We start from the raw sequence: 24,319 nt of genomic DNA, 5'->3' as shown, positions 1-24,319 counted from the left end.
GAGAAAAAAAAACTTTTTTTTTTAATTGAGGAATCAACAGCCGCCATCTTGTCGCGGAGCCGGAGCGCGGCGCGGGCGGGAGCGGGGCCGGGCCGGGCCGGGCCAGGGCAGCGGGGCCGCCCGCCGGAGCACGGGCAGCCGCACGGAGCGCCGCGGAGGGGCAGACGGGCTCGGCCAGCGGGGCAGCGACAGCCGGGGGGCGAGCCGGGCGCCGCCGCCGCCGGGACCGAGAGCAGTGGCCGCCGCGGCCGCCGCGCTGCGCTCATTGTTTTTCTTGCCGGCGGTGGCGGCTGCTCCTGGGCGGGCGGGGGTCGAGGGGCCGAGTGAGGGCCCGGCGCGGGGCCGGGGCGAGTCCCCCGCTCGGAGGGGAGGGGACGGGACGGGACGGGGCGCGGAGGAGCGGGGTGGGGGGGCGCTATGCTCCCTGAGTGACTGACTGAGCCGCCATCCGGGCACCTCCTCGCTCGGCAGGGAGGGGGAGCGGCCGGGAGGAGCGAGCCAGGCAGGGCGGGGGCGCTGGGCTCTCTCCCCACCCCGTCCTGAGCCCTCCTCCCTGCGGCCTGCTGCGGCGGCGGCCCGGCCCGGGCATGGGGCAGCGGGGGCCGCCGCCGGCCGAGCACTAAGCGGCGCTGTTGCTCGGCCGAGTTTTCCTGGGCGCTCCGCGCGGAGTCTCTGCTGGCGGCTGCCCGAGGCCGGGAGCGCAGGATCCGGGCGGCCCCGGCGGGCGGCGCGGGGCTGGAGCTGTGACCGCCGAGCCGGCTACCATGGCGGAGAACTTACTGGACGGGCCGCCCAACCCCAAGCGAGCCAAGCTCAACTCGCCGGGCTTCTCCGCCAGCGACAGCACAGGTGAGGGGGCCGGAGGCGGGCAGCCCGGGGCCGGAGCTCGCAGCTCCCCTCCCTCGGAACCGAGCAGGGGGCGGCTTCATGGGGGCGGCTTCTCGCCTAGGAGATCGGGAGAAACGAGCTTCCCCGCGGAACCGGCCGGTAGCCCCTCGCTGTCCGGGGTGACTCGCACCTAGCGGGGTCCCTGCCAGCCGACAGAGCCGGCAGGGCAGGAACGGAGCCTGCCCTGCCGGAGGTCTATCGCCTGCACCTGACTCCCGGGGCTCTTCCAGCTGGGTCCATGGCCACTGGGTCGGACCCTGTGTGTAACTTCAGCCCGTAACCACAGATCTGTAAACAGTGAAGGGCTCTAGGGCGTAGTAAGACCTGAGGGAAGCAAAGGGGATTGTTTCAGACTCACCTTGCGCTTGTTTGTGCCTGGTAAACAATTGTAAGTTAACGATAGAGCCAACCAGAACTTTAAAATTTCTATATTTTTCTCGGACTGAGGCAACATCTACAAAGGCTTTTTTGGTTTCTCAGGAAAACGTGTGTTCAGACAGATTTATTCCTGCAGTCTGTGCATGTATAACTTTGTCAAAACCGCATAGTTACCCAGTGTGCTGGAATAGCTCCTATCTGTTCAGAAATGCTGTGTAAATATGTGGGAATCAGTGTGAAGTGGTTCAGAGAAGTAGTTGTTTTTCCTTCACAGTAACTACTTTCAAAAGTTTTGGCTTTGGACAATAGTGGTTTTTTCAGAGCATATGATGTCGTTTTTAAACACACTGGATCAGCGTATTTTATGAGCTGTCAAATTTCCTCCCTTAAAATATAATTCTGTGCAGTAAACATGCATTTCTTTTGTGCACTTTTGTGTGTGCACCCAGTTTCATCCTTGAATGTATTATCACAACCCTGTTCTTAACTAAAAACTGGGTTTAGTAAATGGTTGACTCAGTCTGCTCTGAGCAATTTTCCTTAAAAAAAAAAAAAAAAAAGTGCATATCTTGTTAAGCATTTCAGTTGTATGGTACGTTATCTTGTATATATGAAAACACCCCCAGTAGTGTTGTAATGTTTAGACATTAATGTGGTGTAAATTTGACAGTAGGTTGTCTTACAGCCATCCTTACTGTTTCTCTGAGTCTTTCTCATAACAGGTGGGGAGTAGAGGAACACTTGAAAAAGAAAATGTACAAAAATTGGCAAAAGAACTCTAGGTCAGGTGTAGTACTTAGCCATTTTAACTCTCTTTTTGGAACTGACTGGAGTTGACAGTGAATGACAATACACATTGCTGTGAAATGCACCATGTAAACTAAAAAAAAATTGAAATAATTTTTTCTGATCTTTCATATAGTCACTTTAGGTTGTAACAATGGTAGGTAAAAGATTTGAAACGGTGAATTTTGAAGGTGATAATTTTGGATGTTTTAATTTTAAAGAGAGAGAATGTCCCAGTTTTGCAAACTTACTTATGCATATGGGTAGTCTCAGTGAACTCAAGGGAATCACTCCAGCAGATAACCTTAAGCATGTGCAAAAGTGTTTGCGGAGTTAGGGCCTTGATCAATAGAAAAATGACAGTGTCAGAGCAAGTACTACAGGTGTGACAAATAGGAATATCTCAGTAGGCACAATGTCTAAAATAACTTTAAAGATAAAAATTAAGATTAAAAAAGTTGCAGGTAGCATTGGTTTTGTTGTTGATCTTAAGTATATTGAAAGTGCTTTTTCCAATTGAATGTTTTTATATTTGTTGCCACTGCTAGTAGGCAATACAAATTGTTAGGGTTCTTATGTAAAATATTACTCAAAACTCTGAACTTAAAATGGGATCTTCTTGCCTGTTGGTTTAATAACAAAGTTGCGTTACAACCATGAAAATTGCCTTTGACCAGTTGCTCCGGTTGATAGGTTTGAGTGATGTGCCCTCAAAATCAGCAGGCTGTTATGTTCTGCTATTGAATGATGAATAAAGCCTCAGTCCTGCAAATGCTTACAGACATGCTTGCTTTTAGTATTGTGAGTAGTCCCATTGAACTAAAGGTCTGATGAAAATACCATTAATTATAGCTAAGTTCTTCCTTGTTTCCCTTTCACATGCTGCTTTCTGTAGCATTTAGTAGATTTAAGCATCCCATTTTCTGGGTAAATATTACCTGTTAACTTCAATCTTTCTCGTAGAAACAGTTTTCCTTGAGATTAGAATATGCAGAATTTTGGGTCTTTCCATTTGTTCTAGGGTGATGTAAGAATTGTTTGAGGCAAATCTTCCTTAGTGTATTGGAGTAATGTTTGCGTGATTAAAGTTAGTTAGAAGGCTTATGAACTTTTTTGTTAATGTCATAGTTCTGTACATTTTTAAATTACACTTTCATTTAGCATTTTATTAGCAGTAGAAAATCAAGGTGTATTGATAGAATTAATACAGTGTATATGTCATAAGTCAGTATTTTAGTTGGATTACTAAGGTGCTTGTGTTCTTACAACAGCAACACTATACACTAATCAAAGCTAGTTACTGGGAATACAGCTAGCTGCCCACTAGTTGACAGGTTTCATCCACATAACTAAGCTAATGAGTAGAATATCCATGGGAAAGGGTTTTCATTTATCTACCTAACCAGGAGGAAGGATCAATGTGTTTTGTTTCTGTATAATTATTTCTTTCTTAAATACTAAGTGACTTTCTTGTTGCACAACTTTAAGCATTTAACTCTTGTTTCATCTCGTATTTATTTCATAACAGCTAAGTTGCAATCTCTTTATACAAATATTTAATGTAAAAAGTAGGTTTATGGTAACTGTTAATTTTAATCTTTGAGGGCCATAATCATTTAGTTTGTCAGTATTCACATTTTGTCATGATGTACAGTAGACCATCCAGATTTTTAAATTAACGTCTCTGGAGCCAGTGCATGCTGTGTGGGAACTGATGATATATTAATTAGTAGCATTTTATCTAAAGATGTAGCAAAATGGGCATCCTTTAAGATGCCTAAAGGAGCCAATATAATGTGGCTGCTGTGATTTTTACTACTGTATACTATGGTGCAAACAAGGGAATGCATCTGTATTTGTTAAATGCCTTGCAAACTTTTGGTGCTGTAGAAATATATTATTTTCAAGAACTAACAGTGGTAGTCATTCAAATTGTTTTATTTTATAATCTTTACAATTTTAAATGTTTATAAAATTATACACTCACATGATTTAGGGAAGTTAGGATGGCTGAGTTGTTAAGCTGCAGTTTTAACATTGAGTTGCCTGGTGTTTTTTACAACTTCAAATTATGTACTGATTGATTAATTAGCATGTCTGTTTCTTAAACATCTGTACAAGTAGTCGTGACAATTAATGAAGTTTATGACTGTCCAGTGTATGTTTTAAACATAAATATTTTAAAATATTTTGAATTATTTAAAATAGAAAAAATTTACCTTGATATGAATTAATCTGCATAATTTAAAAATTGTTAGCTGTATTTCTTACTCACTATATTTTTAACTAAAACACTTTTAAGAAGTTAAACTATACGTGTATACTCATTTTACTTTGACCTTTTTTCTGCACTATACCCAAGAAATATGGTTATGCACTTCAGGTATCATTTCTTTCAGTTTAAAAGAAGTTAGTTTAATAAAAATCATCCGGATTTTACGGCCCTGAAATCTTTAAGATAATACCTTCTATTTAAATTAAGACAGACAATGGGAGTAAATATTCATGTACCTAACTGTGAATTCATATGACTTTACAAAGTGGTTTAAACCTATCTCCATTTGTGTGCCATGTGAACATTTCAGTTTTTTCCTTTTAAAGCATTAACTGTTATGCCCAGCTAATAAAATTTGCTTCCATGAAACTTATTGCCTGTATGGTCAAATGTGCAAACACAAAAGGTCACTTGTATACCACAAGACTTTTTATTGGATTTACATTCATGTACAATCCCAACAGTAGTTAGTAAATTTGAATTCTGCTGAGAAAAAATTATGAAAGAAATGGTACTTGGAAAAAAGATACAGATGAAGAACAAATGCTTTATATTGTGTTTTTTAAATTGTTCTGTGGAATGTATTACATTTATTTGCAGCACATTGCATTCCATTATCCTGCAAACTTTTGCCAAGGCACTTAGAGCATAAAATGTGGTTATAGTCAGAAAAATACAACTCAGTCTTTTGCAGGTATATTGGTTCTTAAGGCTGGCCAGGTGTATGTATAGTGGTGGGGAGCAGGGGAGGGAATCATGAAAGGAGACGTGTAAGTGGATTGAGCTGAGTTTTTTATGATTTTATCACATCAAAAAGTGTCTTCCCCATGGACTTATATAATTCAGTGCCATAACATGTAATTCAGACCAAGAGCTCGGTAGGATTCAAAAATGGATTATGTGTTTGGATGAGAACGCACAGTTACACTAGATAGGATAAAAATATATAAATGAGATAAAAACGTATGCTTTGGGATATAAGAAAAACATACTAACAGCATGATGTTCAGAAGAGAAATTCCCCTTGGCATCTTATTCCAAAATTATCCATTATGGGTTTCTTGCATTGTCCTCTAAAGCATATGATGATAACCTGTGTCAGAGGTAGGATGCTAAATGGATTACAGGTCTGATCTTGCAAGGAAATTCACATGGGAGGTATTTTGTGCTTTGCAGTGTTAATTTGTCGAAAATTATATTTTGAATTCTAATTGTACATGTGCCCAGAAGTTTATCAATGGGTGCATTTTTTTTATGGCTTTATAAATTTCAGGATAAATTCTGCGCTGTGCTGTGTTGTGGAACAGACCCATTACCCATGTGTAATCCTCTGCAGAACATAAGACAGGAATCTAGGGGTGTGCATGAGGGGGCACGCTTTGCTGCACCTTTGAGGTCTCCAGCTATCTGTTAGGGTAATTCTTGAAGTTTTCTTTGTAGAGGTGATTCAATTTCTATTCCTGCTGTAGTTTCCTGACTTGGTCATAACCCTGTGTCCATACCATCACAGTTATTTCCACAGCAATCAATGTGATGTACCAAACAGAATGTTATGACTTCAGATGATGAAGAATAAGCGGTCATAAGAGATGAACTATTAAACAATGATCTTGTTTTGATGCAATTGTCTCTAATAATAAAATGTGAAGAAAGACGCATACAAAAATCTTGCTACATAAGCAGAATTTTGTTTTTATGAAACATCAGCAGAAGAAATTCAGGTTATGGCCATGTACAGTGAAATAACTGGGACAGTTTAGGAATCTGACGTATTCTTCTTTACGTGGTTTACACTTTCAATTTGAAAAACTTCTATTAATTCATGCACGTTACAAGCATCATAGACTGTGCAAAAACAGTGTGGCAACCAGAAGAGAACTGTCATCTTGATTATTGCTGCAAATTACTAAATATTAAATTCTGAACCAGATGTAATTCATGCAGTCTGTCACTACTCCACTTCATCTTGCATTTACCTTCTCCTTTGCCACACGAGAAAAATAAGTTTAAAAATTTAAACCGCTTAGTAAATACAACGTACACTTTAAGTGCAATAACTTTTCAGTATTCGTATAATAAAATATCAAGTATGACCTGGTGAGAACTCCCAGAGTAAGTCTGATACAGCAAAATGAACTGTTTTGTCTGAGAGGTGAAAGACCTCCTACCTCATCCCCACCAATCACAGGTAGAAATAATTTAGTTCTTGTCTGTTGTTAAAAGCTTATTTGGTGCAACATTTTGGGGCAGCAGCCTTCTCTTACGCAGTGAGAAGGAAGTTGGAGCATCCTAGGTCAGGATGCATTTTTCTGCCATATATAAGCAGGCATCTCACTATTTCGGGAGTTACCCTTATTCATAATGATAAATTGGTGTGTGTTTACTTCCTCTCTGTATAGTTTCTGCCTTTGTGTACTCTTCTGGGATAAAGCCATAAGTTAATACAAAACTTGGATCTTGTAGATATTGAATTTGAATCTGTTTTGTAGTAGCAACAGTCTTAAGTCTTTTTTTCTAAATTTTAGAGATGCAGTTCAAAGATATACAGAATCTTTGTATGGTTATACAGGATAAGAGCCAATGAAGGGTTGACCAGCTTGATGGTGCTGACTAGCCTCAGCTCATTGACGTCAATGGGAATTGAGACTACTTGGCTTCTTGCAGGTTCAGGACCATAGTGCTTTACACAGGGTTGACTATCATTCTGGTATGATGATGTTGGTATTTTTATGCAGCACATTGAAAGCTGAAGGTTTCTTACAGTAAAGTGTATAAAATCATTGTTTCCAAGTCTCCTGTGGGCATGTGATCTCTTCCTTATGTATATTTGGTATATGCTTCAGTGCTGTACACTTTTGCACAGGCTCTCAGAGCTAAATTGCCAAGCAAAGAAAAAAGTGCACTTAAGGGATTTAGAATTTAACATAAAAATACAACATTTGAGGCCACATTTATAAAGCATAAAGGAGCAGTAAAGAACATAAGTTTTGTTTCATTGTTAATTTTTACAATGTGTCATGGGTTTGCTCGTTTATAATGTTGCTTAAATTATCCTTTATAGTAGGTTAAGGTAACAATGATTAAATTACATCTAAATATGTGTATTGTATATCTATATTAAGAAGACACTTCGTGGGGGAGAGTTTCAGAATGTAATATATATATAAATGAGGGTATAGTTGCATTAAATTGATGCTTCCTTTTAGATGAAGGAATGTAAACCCCACATTTCCTTGAATTGAAAGAAATGCTTTAGGAGCTTTTGTGATTCAGAAGGAGATATGAGCAGGTAGACTTTTCACCCCTTTAATATTGCCAGTTGCTGAAAAAATAATTTGAAGCTAATTTAAAAACAAAATAAACAGTACCTATTGTGCTACATGTCTGACATTTGACAGTAATTTTACAGTTATGCAGCACTACAAATATTTGCCTGGCAAGAGAATTTCCTCCCCTTGAGTTAGTATCTGTTCATTCCTCAAAGGTGGGTTGTCTCTCCTTCACTGCACTATGTGAAGGCTGCAGAGCTGTTAGTTTACGGAGGCCAAACCAAAGGGACTTGCCTGTTGACTTTTTGTTCCATACAGTTTGTGCATTTCATGCTCCTTTCAGTAAGAGCCAGCTTTTAATTTTAAGCATTCTTTTCTCATAATTCCACCTTTTTAGAGGAACAGAATAGACTTAAATTATATATGCGTGAAAATGTTTTACCTGCTGTTACAAGCAAGGCTGAAAAAATGTATTCACTGTGTCGGTATGATGAGACAGGAAGCTTTCCTAGGTGAGTGCCAAATTTTAAGATTTCATTTTAAAACCCTGAAATTTCTAGTTTTTATGGCTGTAAAGATAATCTTACACTATGTTTGGAACGAATAGTGTGTCTTCACTATTCAGCTTCAGTGGCCTTGCTGCTGTTCAGAGTTTTGCAAGCAACAGCAAATAAAAAATCTGACACGTTTTTTGGCTGTAGCTTTTCAGAATCCAGCGGGCATCTTGATGTGACAAAAATCACATCAGTTTTGCTGATGCTTTTGAAATATGAGCAATAGCAGAGGGAGGATCTGGAATTACTCACTGGAGCAGAGGGACTGAGATCTGAGTAGTGAAGATAGCCCTCAAGAAGCAGCCAAGAAGGGATGGAGCTGTGGAGACTGCATATCACTCAGCAGCAGGAGGCTCTTTGGTGTCAGAGGGAAGCAGAACAGGTGTGCTGCTTTTACCTTTTAGCTGTTAGATAAAGTTTTTGTGGAGTATCCAGTTGAGACACCTAACCAGAGGTTGATTTGAAAGATGATTACTCCCTACTCCAAAGAAGAGTCTATGGCAAGCATCTTGATAGGAATTCCACTGCTGTCTTCTTTCCGGCAGCCCGAGGTAGGGGGAGGTTGGTTTCTCACCTGGGTGTTATCCGCATTTTTCATTTTTACTTCTGGCTGTTAACTGTGAGTGTGTTTAAGGGGAGCCTGGGAGGAGAGAGAAGTTGAAAAATCTAGGAGACATTTTGGGGAGATGAGACAGTCTGAGATACGGGACATAGAGGGTGAGAAGGGAAAGAGGAAATACATTGAAGACCATTCGGGGAAAAGATACATTAGATACAAAAGATACATACAGAGGTGTGAAGCCAAAAGGGTAAGAAGATGTGGAAAAAAGCAATAGATTTTTAGAAAGTTATGTTTAAAGAAAGATTAAATAGAAAGTTGACTGCCTTGTTAGAGTTTAAATATCGTATACCCCAATTGTATTATTTGGGATGTTTCAGAGTAGCAACTGTGTTAATCTGTGTTCGCAAAAAGAAAAGGAGTACTTGTGGCACCTTAGAGACTAACCAATTTATTTGAGCATAAGCTTTCATGAGCTACAGCTCACTTCATTGGATGTGGCTACTGGAGTGAATGATTTTTTTTAACCCTGACTGGTGGTATTAAACCTCAGACTAGTACATGTGCATTTTTGAAATAGCAAATGTGACCCTTTATATTGTAATTGAAAGACTATAGAAAAAGCATTTATCTAAACCTTTCTATTACTTTACTTTGTGTAATCAGTTTCAGTATTTGAGAAGTCAGTCAGTTCCTCCTTTGTTTGGGTTTTGCACACAGGGACAGGGCAACAAATTAGACAAATAGGAAAATGTTGGCCCTGAAACTACATTTAACGCACATTTTGAGGTTGACTCCATTTTGAGTTGGCAGTGTCCTTTTTATCTCTGACCATTTATACCACATATCTCCAGTTTTATCCAAAGGTCTGAGTGCCATTCCTCTTGTCTAGGACACCACTGTGCTGCTAGAAGAGAAAATGGCAGAATGAAAGGAGACCATCCCTGCCCAAAGGTCAAAGTCACCCTCTCTATTATATTGAGTGGGGGAACTGTTCTGTGCTCATGGTCCTGCTCTGTCTGTGGCCCTCTTCTCAATGGGCTCCCTGATAAGCTGGATCCTTTTGGAAAGATGGACTTATTCATGGTATCAGTTTTATTTCTTTAGGGTAACCATAGAAGAGAGCCTTAGTAACTGATGCACTGGTTCAGAAATGGACAAACCAGATTCTGTCTTTCCTCCTAATCCCCAATTCAAGAAAGGTGTTGAGAAGTTCAAGTGCAAAGGAGTCTGGATAGTTATCCAATCACCTCTTCTGTTACGTGGGCTGTGGCTTATGAGACTCTGTTTTCAAGATAAGTACTTTTGGATGCAGTCATTTTTACCTTGTTTTTTCAAGAAAAAAATCCACCAACTAGGTGTACCCCAACAGTTGGAAAAGATTAATATTCTGCTGTAGAAAAGGCACGTGTTTTTCAGGAAAAAATCAAATCAGTTGGTTTTTTAATTTGTTTGTTTTCTTTGAACATCTATTGTACTCATTCATTTAAATGAATATAGTATATATGTGTATCTGTTATATAATTTTGATACTCAAAATAGGCTCTAATATTTTTGTGAATGAAATTTTAACTGTTCTAAAAAGTGTTGAGGACCTAAGTGTGCTTATGCCTGTTATGAAACAATAAGACAGTTTTATTAAACTGTCTGGGAGCCTAGAGGGGATGGGAATGGGACAGACTGGAGAGAGCAGCATGGTTAGTGGGTTTCTGTTCATCTTGGAAACCCAACATTGACACACATCAATTGAAGGTTATGCCATATAATCTGAAATGTCCCACCCTGATTTTGGTAGTTTCACCTGCCTGTTATGCTAAATAGCATCAAATGAACAATAAACAGACAACAACAAAAAAAAACAGTTGAAGTATTTTGACCAGAATATAATCTTCCAGGAAGATCTAAGATTGTATATCCACTAAATACTGCATATGGAAAAACATGAAAAAATAAACGAGCTAAAGAATCAACAGTGATATTATTGGATGATGGTTGATTGAACACAAGAAATGACCTGATAATAGTAGTAAGTATTCATACAAGGGAAAATGTGTCCTTTCTAAATGCTGTTGATTCTCTCTTTGAGAAGAAAATGGCAGAGTAAGTATCCAAGCTGCTGAAGAGGCCATCCAAGAATGGAGAAAAAAGTACGATAAAGTATGATAGCTCCTTTTTTCTCAGAAAGGATACAAACAAAAAATGGAACTAGATTAGAGAACTTCTCAGGTGCAGCCATCCAAACATCTGATGCATGAGTATTCCATACACTATTTACTACTTTCTCCACAAGGCTAACGTACAGTGTGGAAGCTTTGTCTCTGCAACAGCCATCAAGTCCAAGATTTACCCCAGGCATGAAATAGATCATGAGTTTTCCAGACTTTGTCCACTCTAAAACCAGCTACAGTTTTATTGCTTTAACCCCCATCCCAGAATCCTTTGTTGGATTAGGGTTGAGGTGCCTTGGATGGATATTGAGTGGAGTGAATCATTCAGTCATAGAAGATTAGGGTTGGAAGAGACCTCGGGAGGTCATCTAGTCCAACCCCCTGCTCAAAGCAGGACCAACCCCAACTAAATCATCCCAGCCGGGGCTTTGTCAAACCGGGCCTTAAAAACCTCTAAGGATGGAGGTTCTGCCACCTCCCTAGGTAGCCTATTCCAGTGCTTCACCAGCTTCCTAGTGAAATAGTTTTTCTAATATCCAACCTAGAACTCCCCCACAGAGTGCTTCAGCTTCTTGCCCCCCCCCTTCTGTCCCTGCCTCCTGCACTGTTCTGCTTCAAGGATGCATAATTATAAAATGGCGTGAATCATTTGAGTGATTTGATGGGGGTGGGATGAGGTGCAGATGGTCCAAAGTAGTTCACTCTTTTTTCCATTTTTGAGCATACTTTCCAGGAGCAGAGTGTGGGTTTTTTTGTTTTTTGTTTTTGTTTTGTTTTTTAAAGGGAGGGGGGACACTAAGTGCCATTGGGGGCAGCATGGCAGAATGAGGGAGCAGAGCTTTTACTTTCCCTTAGAACTTAGTAACTGCTGGGTTTTTGGCAAATTTAGCATTGTCTGTTGCCCCTTGGAAGCACAATCTCAGTTTAAGAAATGCTGACCTAGATGTATGAAGTACCTTAATCTCTATCAAAGGGCATGGCTACCTGGAAACTTCAAAGCGATGTCGCGGGAGCGCTTTGAAGTGCGAGTGCGGTCATGCACGAGCGCTGGGAGAGTGCTTTCCTAGCGCTCCTGGTAATCCACCTCCACAAGGGGATTAGCTCCAAGTGTTGGGAGCCTGTTTACACTAGCGCTTTAAAGCGCTCTAACCTGCTGTGCTCAGGGGGGTGATTTTTCACACCCCTGAGCCAGCAAGTTAGAGTGCTATAAAATGTAAGTGTAGCCAAGCCCAAAGACGGTCTTTCCCCTAGCCCCACTAATCCTGTTAGCACTGCTCACTATATCCCACCTGTGAAGGATAGGAGACACTAACCTGAGAAACTTTCCTTACCTTAGTTTCCTCAGACTAGTCTGTTCCACCAACACTCCCCGAAGCCAAGGATTTTATCTGTACTTTGTTTACATTTATCTTTCTAGTTGTTACTCTTATGAGACACTTTGCTTACATTTACCATAATCTTAGTATGGGTTTTAGCTTTGAGAGTACTGTATTTGAGACAGGGAGTCAGTGAGACAGGAGCCAGCCTGTGCCACCTTCACAACAGCTCTGCTGCTTCCTAGTGACTGAACTGGAGGATCAGCAGTCCCTATTTCTGTAACAAGGAAGGAACATTTTTGTTTTCAGTAAGTATGCAACGGAGTAAACTTAAAAAATGAAACTGGTATCTTTTGTAAAAAGAAAAAGCAAACCTTACTGATTATTGGGATTGGAGGGAAATAAGCTATCCTCCAAACACTGAAGTTAATTCTTTCTGAATGTAAGGTAGTTGGATTATTTTCAGTACCTAAGTTTGGTTACACAAATGACAAGAATGTTAATTTTAAACTGACCTCATAAAACAGCCCCAAATAATTAACTAAACATTAACATGCAGAGACAGAGATGTGGCCATCATATTCTGTCTGGATATTGATTTATTACTTAGCTGCTTTTTCTGACTAGATTACAATTTGAATTTAAAAGGTTGTTTCAATCAATTAATTTTTCTAAAACGTAAAAACAGTTGTACATTTAACTTTTATAAAGTTAAACTAAAAAAATACAAAAGATAAAATAATTTGCTTTAGAAAGTGTTTGTATAAATTCTCTGTAGCTTAGAATATGTCTTCACTGAATATGTGACAGCTGCGCTGCTCTAGCATTTCATTGTAGACACTGCCTATACCAGGGGGAGGGGTTCTCCTGTTAGCATAGATAATCCGCCTCCTCAAGAGGTGGTACAATTCTTCTGTCGACCACGCACTGTCTTCTCCTGGGATTAGGTGGATATAGCTGTCTCTCTCAGGGGTGTGGATTTTTCACATCCCTGAGAGATGTAGTTGTGCTGATGTAAGATCCCAGCGTAGACCATCCCTTCATCTAGAAAGACGCTACTTTATAAAAGGTCAGGGTTGCAAAGAAACTACTTACTATCAAGTTTCTATCTCCAAATCCAAATATGAGGTTCATTATAGGCTGCTATTGAAAATATTAAGTGTTGATAGCAATCACTGATATGTCTTTGTGGTTATGTACTCTAGATGTAGGATGCTTTTCTTTTGGTGATCAGAAGGTTTTGGATTCATCATAAAAACCTGTGGTTCCTCAAAAATGAGATTCTAGTGGTATCCACCAAAATCATGAGATGGGCTTAAAAATCCAGAGATTTTACAAATTGGATTTTGAGTCTGAAGGGTGCACTTGGGCTACATTTGTAAACTGTTCTTTGCAATGAAGGGATAGAAACTTTCTGTATATGAAAGCTGAGATTCTCACTGAATCACATTCCTGTAAGGGCTGGGGCTCTTAAGAAAAACACCTAATATTGTGACACTTGTGATTAAAATTGAAAGAGTTGGCAACACTGATTTCTCTTCTGGTATGTCTTCACTGCAGAGTTAGCATGGGCTCTTACTTGGGTGTTGGCGCTTACTACTCTCCCATCAACACACAAGTCACTCATCTGAGTTAAGAGATGCTTGAAAGTTTGGAAACTGGGCTAGCTGGTACAGTTGAGGTTGTGGGTTAGAGTCTGGGTTCTGCTTTCACTGAAGCTGGTAACCTCCCTGCTTTGAAGAGAGCACACAGGCTCAATCATTTGGTTGTAGATATTGCTTCAGTGCCTTCCAACGTTTCCCTCTATGCCCGGAAGGGCAGACAGAATATCCCACAATTCATTGGGAAAGAACCATAGAGCTTACTGCAGCCCAGAGAACAGTGGGATGCCCACAGAAAGCCTAATATACAAGGGAGAGTGCAGCACCAGTGAGGACACAGTAACTTGGGTAGGTTTTTGCAGGGTGGCTGTTCGTACCCAGCCAGGCTAATGCAGGTGTTCAGACCTGGATGCTGATCACTCAGACTGACTGTGATGTGAAGACCTGCACTTTTTGGATTCAGAATGAAGAAGTTTTACTTTAGTCTCTTAACTGCTGACACTCCTTGGATTTGAAAATGACAGACAGAAACTAACAGAAAAGTTTGAATGTAAGCAATTATGTTTGAGATTAGATTTTTTTTGTGTGTGGGGGGGAGGGTAAGGGGTGTGAGTGTGTTCATCTAACATGAGAATTGGGTCACTTAGTCATTTTGGCAAGGAGTATTTTTTTATAGCTGCTGAGAGAATCACTTGCCTTTGTGGATTTGTAGCAGAAATGCATATGCAAACTTGTGTGTTCTATTGCATTTTATTATAACTGTTTTAAAATGGATCTTGTATGTTGATGGGTTTTTAGTAAACACAACACCACTGACTGAAATATAAAAAAAAGAAAATGGAATCATTATCTTAATGGGATTTGAATACTGAATGTTTACAGATCCACGGTGTTAAGCTTTATGCTGGTTTTTTCTTACGTGCTTACTTTTGATTGTCAATAAGGCATGAACATTCTATTGTTTAGAATAGATTTGTCTCATTTTGCAGGGCATTAGGAATGGATAATATCTTTTTAGGTGTTCAGTGGACGTCTTCTGTTGCATTTTCTTATCTTTTGTATTATGTTTATAAAACTTCTTCCAGTCCCTATGGCGTGTGAATACTTGGCTCTCAGGTCTCCCAAGAGCATGCACAGTGAGCAAGGAAGATGAAGCTTAGGGTACTTATGGTATGCTTTCCATCTGTTGGAATCAGAGCTTTGCAAAGCATCATTATCCTCATTTTGTGAATGGAGAAACTGGATATGTCTGTACTACATGGACTGTACTGGCATAGCTATGCTGTTGAAGACCTGAAGTGTAAATACAGCCTACACTGACACACAGCTTTTTTTTCTGTCCGGTGTAGGAACACCATTTCCCCAAATGAAGTTAGCTGAGTTGATGGAAGCCATCTTCTGTCAGCATCACTGTATCTACACTGGAGGATGTGTCAACATAGCTATGCTGGTCAGTAATACGGTTTTTTCACTCTCCTGACCAACATAGTTATGTGTAGTTTTTTCAGTGTAGAGAAGGCCTGAGTTACAGAGAAGTTAGTAGCTAAAACTTCCGAATTTGGATGTCTGCAGATACACTTAAGCCCATATATAGGCACCTAAATAAATGGGAATTGCAGATGCTCAGCACCATTGAAAACTAAGTCGTGTATTTAGTTGACTAAGTATAGATTTGGGTGTCTAGCTTTTTGGCACCCAAGAAAACTTTGGCCTCACTCGACTTGCTGAAGACCATGGTTAAGGCTATGACTTTGTTACTGGAAGTCACCGAATCCGTGACTTCAGCCCCTGAGGCTGGGAGCTGCAGGGTCCTGTTGCCTCCTGCTGCAGCAGTGAGCTGTGAGGTACCCCGCTGCCTGAGGCAGCAGCTCCCAGCCACCATGGGTGGTGGGTGGACCCCAGCAGCTCCCAGGCCACTGTGGCGGCGGCAGGGGGACCCCGGCAGCTCGCCGCCCTGGGGCAGAGGGACAACTGGAGCGTCCCACCATGGCGGCAACAGGGGTACCCCCGCAGCCCCCTACTGCTGTGGGGGGCAGTGGGATCCCGGCAGCTTTCCTCTGCCACAGAGGGCCCCAGGAGCTCTGAGCCCTCACGGGTGGTGGGGGCCCCCGAACTCTCAGTCACCCGCAGCTGCCCCAGTCCCTTCCCAGTTTATCATGGATATTTTTAGTAAAAGTCAGGGACAGGTCATGGGCTTCTGTGAATTTTTCTTTGTTGCCAGTGACCTGTCCCTGACTTTTACTAAAAATACCTATGACAAAATCTTAGCCCTAACCATGGTTGGTGGCAGTGACTGTTCCCTTTTTTTCCCTGCCTCATTATTTTTCAAATAAAGTGAAAGTAAAAGCCAAAACAGCATCTTATTTTCTTTCCCCATTCTCCTTCTGTTTTCATCTCCTTTTTATTTCTCTCTCTTTACTCCTCAAGTGTTTCGTGTGAGCAATTTTATGAGCAGGGCTTTAAAAAAATCTATACTTCTGTGACATTTGGGAAGTTTGCTTGGGCAACTGCTGTTATCCTTTTCAGCATCTACGTTTTCGTTAGGAAAAAAACTTTTAGCCCTTACAGTTTTGATGGTAAGCTTCAAAGATGGGCCAGGTGTAAACTGATGCATTATTGTCTTCCTGTGTCTGCAGACAGATGGCTTCATTAGAATTGGAAAAAGTACAGAGAAGGGCAACAAAAATGATTATGGGTATGGAACAACTTCTATATGAGGAGAGATTTAAAAGACTGCGACTGTTCATTTTAGAAAAGAGACTACTAAGGGGAGGGATATGACAGAGGTCTATAAAATCATTAATGGTGTGGAGAAAGCAAATAAGGAAGTGAAAATTATATTTTCATTGGGTAACACCTGGTTCATGTGTTACCTGATGAAATTAAAAAGCAGCAGTTTTAAAAAAACAACAACAAAAGGAAATACTCCTTCACCCAATGCATAGGCAACCTATGGAACTCACTTTCAGGGGATCTTGTGAAGGCCAAAAATATAATGGGGTTAAAAATAAAAAATTAGATAAGTTCATGGAGGATGGGTCCATGAGTGGCCGTTAGCCAAGATGATGAGGGACGCAACTTCATTCTCTGGGTGTCCCTAAATCTCTGACTGCTGGAAACTGGGTTTGGATGACAGGAGATGGATCATTCGATAATAGCCCTGTTCTGTTAGTTTCTTCTGAAGCATTGGCTTCTGTTGGAGGACAGGACAGTGAGGTAGATGGACCATTGGCCTAACCCAGTATGGCCATTCTTATGTTCATTGTTATTCAGAGCTTGACCAAGCTTCAGCAGAATCAAAATTAACTAGAGTCTTGTCAGTCTTGCTGTTGCGAATAAGGTTTTGAACAGCAATAGTGAAAACTAACTAACGATTTAACTTTGCTGCTTGGGAAAGCAATGAGTAACACTGAAAGTAAGCGCTACAGTAGTTCACTGGGGCTGGTGGGACATGGAGAGATGATGGAATAATTTAGAAAAGAGAAATGTAAAGAGAAATCTGGGGGGAGAAGAAACAAAGTAGAGGCAGAACGGTGTAGAAGAGAAATACAAAGAGGTCATGTAGGGGAGAGAAGGAAAAGATTAAATGTGGACTGAAGATAACAGCTTAAGGTATACAATGATCTCCTGTAGGAAAGAAAATAAGTAATTTTCTCTAAATTGGTAAGAGAAGTTAACAAATTCAATGTAGTAATTAGGGTTTGAACAAAAATCCGCTAAATGGAAAGTTGATAGTGTTACAGTTAGAGTATACAACAGCATTCACTAATTTTACATACATATTTCCTTGTCACTGCTTTCAGAGTGTTCAGCTGAAGTCTGAGATGCAGCTAGACCATAGCTGGCTCACATGTATAAGTACCTTCGCAGAGAGAAAATACCAGATACTAACAGGTTCTTGACTCTAGCAGAGTAATGGCTGGAAGCAGAAGCCAGACCAGTTTAAACTAGAAGTAAGGCCCATGTTTTTAACAGTGCATGATTAACCATTGGAACAAATTACTAAGATAAGTGATAGAGTCTCTATCTCTTGATATCTTCAAACCAAGACTGGATACCTTTCTGGAAGACATGTTTTAGCCAATCAAACACAAATTATTGGGCTTAGTATATGGGTAACTGTGAAATATAATGGCGTCTGATGTATGGGAGGTTTGACTACATGATCTAATGGTCCCTTCTGGTTCTAAACTCCATCTGTTTTAATGACTGCCTCTTTTTTTTTTTTTTGTAGCCCAGATAAGTTATACAATACAGGGTTTGTTCTAAAACAGTGGTTTTCAACTTTTTTTCATTTGTGGACCTGTAAAAATTTTTGAATGGAGGTGCATAACCCTTTGGAAATGTTAAACATAGTCTGTGGACCCCCAGGTGTCCGTGGACCACAGTTTGAAAACCACTGTTCTAAAATATGAATTATGTGCATCTCCCTCAATGACAAACTGCTGACCTGATGGATACATATGACCTGTGCTAAAATGTTTCATTTAATTAAAACCTGTCTATTAACATTCACAACTAATAGTATTGGGAAGGGGCCATTTTGGTAAAGAAGTGTGTGCAGAAGGGAGGGTGGTAATCTGGGGAAGGGGAGTGGAGTTAAGGTAAAGATTGTTGTGTGTGTGGTAGTGGTAAAGTGGGTGGGGGAATAGAGGGTGTGTACTATTAGTCTTTGATGTATTTTTCCACTTCCTTTTGGGGTTATGTCACTTGTGTAGCAACCTTAATGATTGCATAACGAATTCTTTTGTGTGTAAATAAGCTTACTGGCATAGGCCAATTTTTTATGCAGCTAGTATTCTAATGTGTATAGACATCAGAGTGGTTTATTTTACAATTTGTAAGCATCTAGAACTGTGTATAGACATTTAAATAATAAAGATACATAAATTAAAGTTATGGACAAATTTCCCTTCAAGTGACAAAGGTGCATTTTCAGCTCTTAGTAATGTTGGACAGATACAAAGTCAACTGCTCATTTATTCAAAATACCTAAATCAGTACATGATTATGGTGGTTTAATAATTGAAAAAATAACTATGGTTTAATATGAAAGTGAAATGGCTGAACAATGAAAGCCCTTTTCGAATTGTGAAATCACTCTTCAAGCAAGATGGGAATTGTTTTACAGTTTGATGTGGAGTGGGAGGGGTTGTCCCCATTTATTATTACTTTTTATAATATGGTCACTATCAGCAGGAATGTTCTTATGGCCATTTAAATAAAAAGCTTGAATTAGTGGGTATTTTTGAAGGTATTAGCACATTAACATTGAAAATACTATTATGAGGAAAATAATGTAGTTCTTCTGTATAATGTTTTTGGCATGATTCATCCTTCTCATACTCTAGTTAAGACATAGAATGATAGGACTGGAGGGGACCTTGACAGCTCATCTAGTCCAGTCCCCTGCACTCATGGCAGGAATAAGTACATTAACTCCTTGCTTAACGTTATAGTTATGTTCCTGAAAAATGCGACTTTAAGCGAATCCAGTTTCCCCATAAGAATTAGTGTAAATGGGGGGGGGGGGGGGGGGAGGAGGTTAGGTTCCAGGGAAATATTTTTCACCAGACAAAAAACTAATACATATAATGTGTGTGTGTTTATGCATATGTACACACAGACACACAGAGTATAAGTTTTAAACAAACAATTTAATACTGTACACTGCAATGATGATTGTGAAGCTTGGTTGAGCTGGTGAAGTTAGAGGGTGGGATATTTCACAGGGAATGCCGTACTGCTAAATGATGAACTAGCATTCGGTTGAGCCCTCAAGGGTTAACACGTTGTTGTTAATATAGCCTCACACTCTACAAGGCAGCACGAATGGAGGGAGGGGAGACAGCATGGGAGAAGACACACACACCCTGTGTGTGTGTGTGTGTGTGTGTGAGAGAGAGAGAGAGAGAGGGAGATGTGCATCTCTCCTTTGAGTACACTGACACCACAGTCTAAGTACATTTAAAAAGATCAGGAAGTTGAGACAGCAGTTGCGGCCAGCTCTCTCCATCCTGAGCCCTCTTGTGTCTCCCCCCGCTCTATATGGAGAAGGGGTAAGTGGAGGGCAGGAGTAGGTGGGAGGGGGACACCCTGACATTAGTCCCCCTCTTCTCCCCCCCCTCTCCTGCACAGCAAGCAGGAGGCTCCTGGGAGCAGTTCTAAGGCAGAGGGCAGGAGCAGCACATGGCAGTGGGGGGGAGGGACAGCTGAACTGCTGGCAATTGGTAGCCTGCTGACCAGCTTCTGCACAGGGAACTTAGGGGAGCGGGGAGCTGCTGGGGGGCTGCTGGTCCACCCTGGTTCCAAGCCCTCACCAGCTAGCTGCAACAGGCTGCTCTTCCTGCAAGCAGTGGACAAAGCAGGCGGCTGCCAAACAGTGTTGTAAGGGAGCATTGCACAACTTTAAATAAGCGTGTTCCCTAATTGATCAGCAACGTAACAATGTTAACTGGGACGACTTCAAGTGAGGAGTTACTGTATTATCTAGACCATCCCTGACAGCGTTTGTCTAACCTGCTCTTAAAAATCTCCAATGATGGAGGTTCCACAACCTCTCTAGGCAATTTATTCCAGTGCTTAGCCATCCTTACAGGACATTTTTCCTAATGTCCAACTTCAACCTCCCTTGCTGCAATTTAAGCCCACTGCTTCTTGTCCTATCCTCAGTAGTTAAGGAAAACAATTTTTCTCCCTCCTCCTTGTAACAACCTTTTATGTACTTGAAAACTGTTATCATGTCCCCTCTCAGTCTTCTCTTCTCCAGACTAAACAAACCCAATTTTTTCAGTCTTCCCTCATAAGTCATGTTTTCTAGACCTTTAATCATTTTTTTTGCTCTTCTCTGGACTCTCTCCAATTTGTCCACATCTTTCCTGAAATGTGGCATCCAGAATGGACATAATACTCCAGTTGAGGCTTAGTCAGCGCAGAATAGAGCAGAAGAATTCCTTTTCGTGTCTTGCTTTCAACACTCCTGCTAATACATCGCAGAATGATGTTTGCTTTTTTGCAACACCATTACACTGTTGACTCATATTTAGCTTGTGGTCCACTATGACCCCCAGATCGCATTCCGCTGTACTTCTTCGTAGGCCGTCATTTCCCATTTTGTATGTGTGCCGCTGATTGCTCTTCCTAAATGGAGTACTTTGCATTTGTCCTTATTGAATTTCATCCTATTTACTTCAGACCATTTCTCCAGTTTGTCCAAATCATTTTGAATTTTAATCCTATCCTCTAAAGCATGTACCACTCCTCCCAGCTTGGTCCACAAACTTTGAGTGTACTCTCTATGCCATTATCTAAATAATTGATGAAGATAAACTGAGCAAAACTGGACCCAGAACTGATCCCTGTGGGACCTCACTCATTATGTCCTTCCAGCATAACTGTGAACCACTGATAACTACTCTCTGGGAACGGTTTTCCAACCAGTTTTACACCCACCTTATAGTAGCTCCATCTAGGTTGCATTTCCCTAGTTTATGCGAACGTTATGTGAGACAGTATCAAAAGCTTTAAAGTCAAGATATACCACGTCTATCCCTCCCCTCACCCCATCCACAAGGCTTGTTACCCTGTCAAAGTAAGCTATCAGGTTGGTTTGACAGAGTTTGTTCTTGACAAATTCATGCTGACTGTTACTTATCACCTTATTATCTTCTATATGTTTGCAAATTGATTGCTTAATTATTTGCTCCATTATCTTTCCGGATACAGAAGTTAACCTGACTGGTCTGTAATTCCCTGGGTTGTACTGATTTCCTTTTTGTAGATGGGCACTATATTTGGCCTTTCCAGTCTTCCATGACTTTTCAAAGATAATCACTAATGGCTCAGTTATCTCCTCAGTCAGGTCCTTGATTATTCTAGGATGTATTTCATCAGGCCTTGGTGACTTGAAAACATCTAATCTGTTTAAGTAATTTTTACCTTGTTCTTTCCCTATTTTAGCCTCTTCTGATCCTATATCATTTTCACTGGTATTCACTATGTTAGACATCCAATCACCACTAACCTTCCAAGTGAAAACTGAAACAAATAAGTCACTAAGCACCTCTGCTAGTTCCACATTTTCTGTTGTTTTTTCCCCTCCATTGAGTAAGGGGCCTACTCTGTCCTTGGTCTTCCTTTTGCTTCTAATGTATTTGTAGACTGTTTTCTTGTTACCCTTTATGTCTCTAGCTAGTTTGATCTCATTTTGTGCCTTGGCCTTTCTAATAGTCTCTCCCCATCCTTGCGTTATTTGCTTATATTCATTCTTTGTAATTTGACCTAGTTTCCACTTTCTGTAGGACTCTTTTTTTGACTTTTAGATCATTGAAGATCTCTTGGTTAAGCCAGGGTGGTCTCTTGCCATACTTCCTATCTTTCCTATGCAGTGCCCTTTCCTTGTGCCTTTAATAATGTCTCTTTGAAAAACTTCAGTTGTTTTTCCCCTTAGATTTGCTTGCCATGGGATCTTACCTACAAACTCCTTGAGTTTGCTAAAGTCTGCCTTCTTGAAATCCATTATTTTTATTTTGCTGTTCTGCCTTCTATCATTTCATGATCACTTTCACCAAGCTGCCTTCCACTTTCAAATTCTCAACCAGTTCCTCCCTATTTTTCTAAATCAAATTTAGAACAGCCTCTCTCTCACCTAGTAGCTTTCTCCACCTTCTGAAATTAAAAAATGTCTCCAATACATTCCAAGAACTTGTAGGATAATCTGTGCCCTGCTGTGTTGTTTTCCCAACAGATGTCTGTGTAGTTGAAGTCCCCCATTACCACCAAGTCCTGTGTTTTGGATGATTCTGTTAGTTATTTAAAACAGGATGGATTTGATTTAAACATTTCAGACTAGTTTTACAGCTATATCAGAAAATGAATGATTGATTGGTTATTTCATTTACTAAAGGTAATTGAAAGAGATATTTATGAAGTCATTAGGAAGTGAACTATCTCCAATTCAACAGGTTAGTCATAAGTATTTGGAGGATTTTCTTGCCGTGCTGTATTAGGAGGAGAACATCACCAGACAGACATTTAAATTGTTTTATTTAACTAAAAGAAAACATTATGTATTCTGGATTTCTTTTCTCCAACAGCAAACATAATAATTTTTATAATAATAATAACAAAACAAGCATATGAATTTTTGAATTTAAACATTCAAATTTTTTAAAATCAGGTTTGTTTTTGTTAAAATTGTTAACTAAAATAGTTAAATGAAATAATAAAAACAAAAATTAAATTGACTGCGTCAGCCAGGTCAGCATGAGAAACTTAAAATATTGGCTTCTGCAGCTAACTCAGTGGTCTTCACCTTCATTTTCCTGTTAGTAATCTGGAGAAGAAAAAAAAGCTTTCCTGCTTTTTCAGGTCCCAAATGATTTCTCAATTTGGAATGAATTAGTCCAAAGGAAGAAAATATTCTTTCTACATCGGCAGAAGAAGCTACTGCTGTTAAAAGTGAGATGATCACTTCAAGAGTCTCTAAATCCAAGTGCTTAAGTGACTTCCACCAGTTCACTGGTGTGACTTTCTTTAAAACCTCATCAGCAAACATATATTTCTTGTTTCAGAGTAACAGCCGTGTTAGTCTGTATTCGCAAAAAGAAAAGGAGTACGTGTGGCACTTTAGAGACTAACCAATTTATTTGCATGGTTCACCCTTAGCGCTGAAGTTTATTATAGTTGGCATTATGGAGAGATGATTGCTGGATGTCCATGTCATAGCCAACTCCTCTTCTTCAGCACTTAAGGTTTGACCCTGGTATGGAGTATTGAGAATTTTTGCAAGAAAATGAGCTGGAGATTGTGCTTGTCCCATTCATTTTTTTTTAATGCTTGTAATTTAACTCTTGTCATTGCATATTTCTCTTTTTAAGATGTCACTCAGTTCCTTTCAAATTTCAACAGTGTCAGCAATAAAACATCTACACCTCTACCCCGATATAATGCGATCCGATATAACGCGGGTTCGCATATAACGTGGTAAAGCTCCGACACGCTGCTCAGAGCAGCGTGTTAAGGGGGCCGGGCTGGGCCGGGGCTGAGGGGTTGGATAAGGGGCAGAGGGTCTCGGGGGCGTTCAAGGGCTCCCCTCCACCAGGGTCTGGGAGGCAGGAGCTGTGCAGGGGGCACATTTGGGGGTCCCGCAGTCCCAGAGTGGCCCGAAGGATTAGCTCCGCATCCCTCGCCCCGGCCCCAGCCGTGTCGCTCGCGGGAGGGGTTTGGGGGAAGGGATATGCCCCGCACTCACTGGCAGTGGTGGAAGCGGAGCAGCCTGGCCCCAGCCCGCTCCGCTCCACTCCACCAGCTCCCAGCCACGGCGCTCCGCTTCCCGCCGCAGGCGAGTGCAGGACCTTTCCCCAACCCTGCCCACAGTGACACGGCTGGGGCTGGGGCAAGGAAAGCGGAGTGAGCTGGGGCCGCGTCTCTCCGCTTCCTGCCGCAGGTGAGTGTGGGGGGCGTCCTTTCCCCAACCTCCCTGCACTCACTGACGGCAGGAAATGGAGTGCCATGGCTGGGAGGT

At 41.0% G+C, this 24,319-nt stretch overlaps 1 protein-coding gene across 2 annotated transcripts in view; it reads left to right on the top strand.

The window, feature by feature from the left end:
* Positions 1-680: 680 nt before the first annotated feature.
* CREBBP (CREB binding lysine acetyltransferase) overlaps positions 681-24,319 on the top strand; it is a 177,942-nt gene continuing 154,303 nt past the window's right edge. Inside the window, exon 1 of one of the 2 annotated variants that reach the window (XM_074965683.1) lies at positions 681-849. In XM_074965683.1, coding sequence (XP_074821784.1) covers positions 765-849 — 85 coding nt within the window. In that variant the 5' untranslated portion in view covers positions 681-764. The remainder of the gene's footprint in view (positions 850-24,319) is intronic. The other variant, XM_074965684.1, reaches the window with a different exon arrangement.

Source organism: Natator depressus, chromosome 10 (assembly GCF_965152275.1).
Source record: "Natator depressus isolate rNatDep1 chromosome 10, rNatDep2.hap1, whole genome shotgun sequence".
Taxonomy (NCBI): domain Eukaryota; kingdom Metazoa; phylum Chordata; order Testudines; family Cheloniidae; genus Natator; species Natator depressus.
The sequence above is the reverse complement of the archived record's forward strand: the minus strand, read 5'-3'. Positions and strand labels throughout refer to the sequence as shown.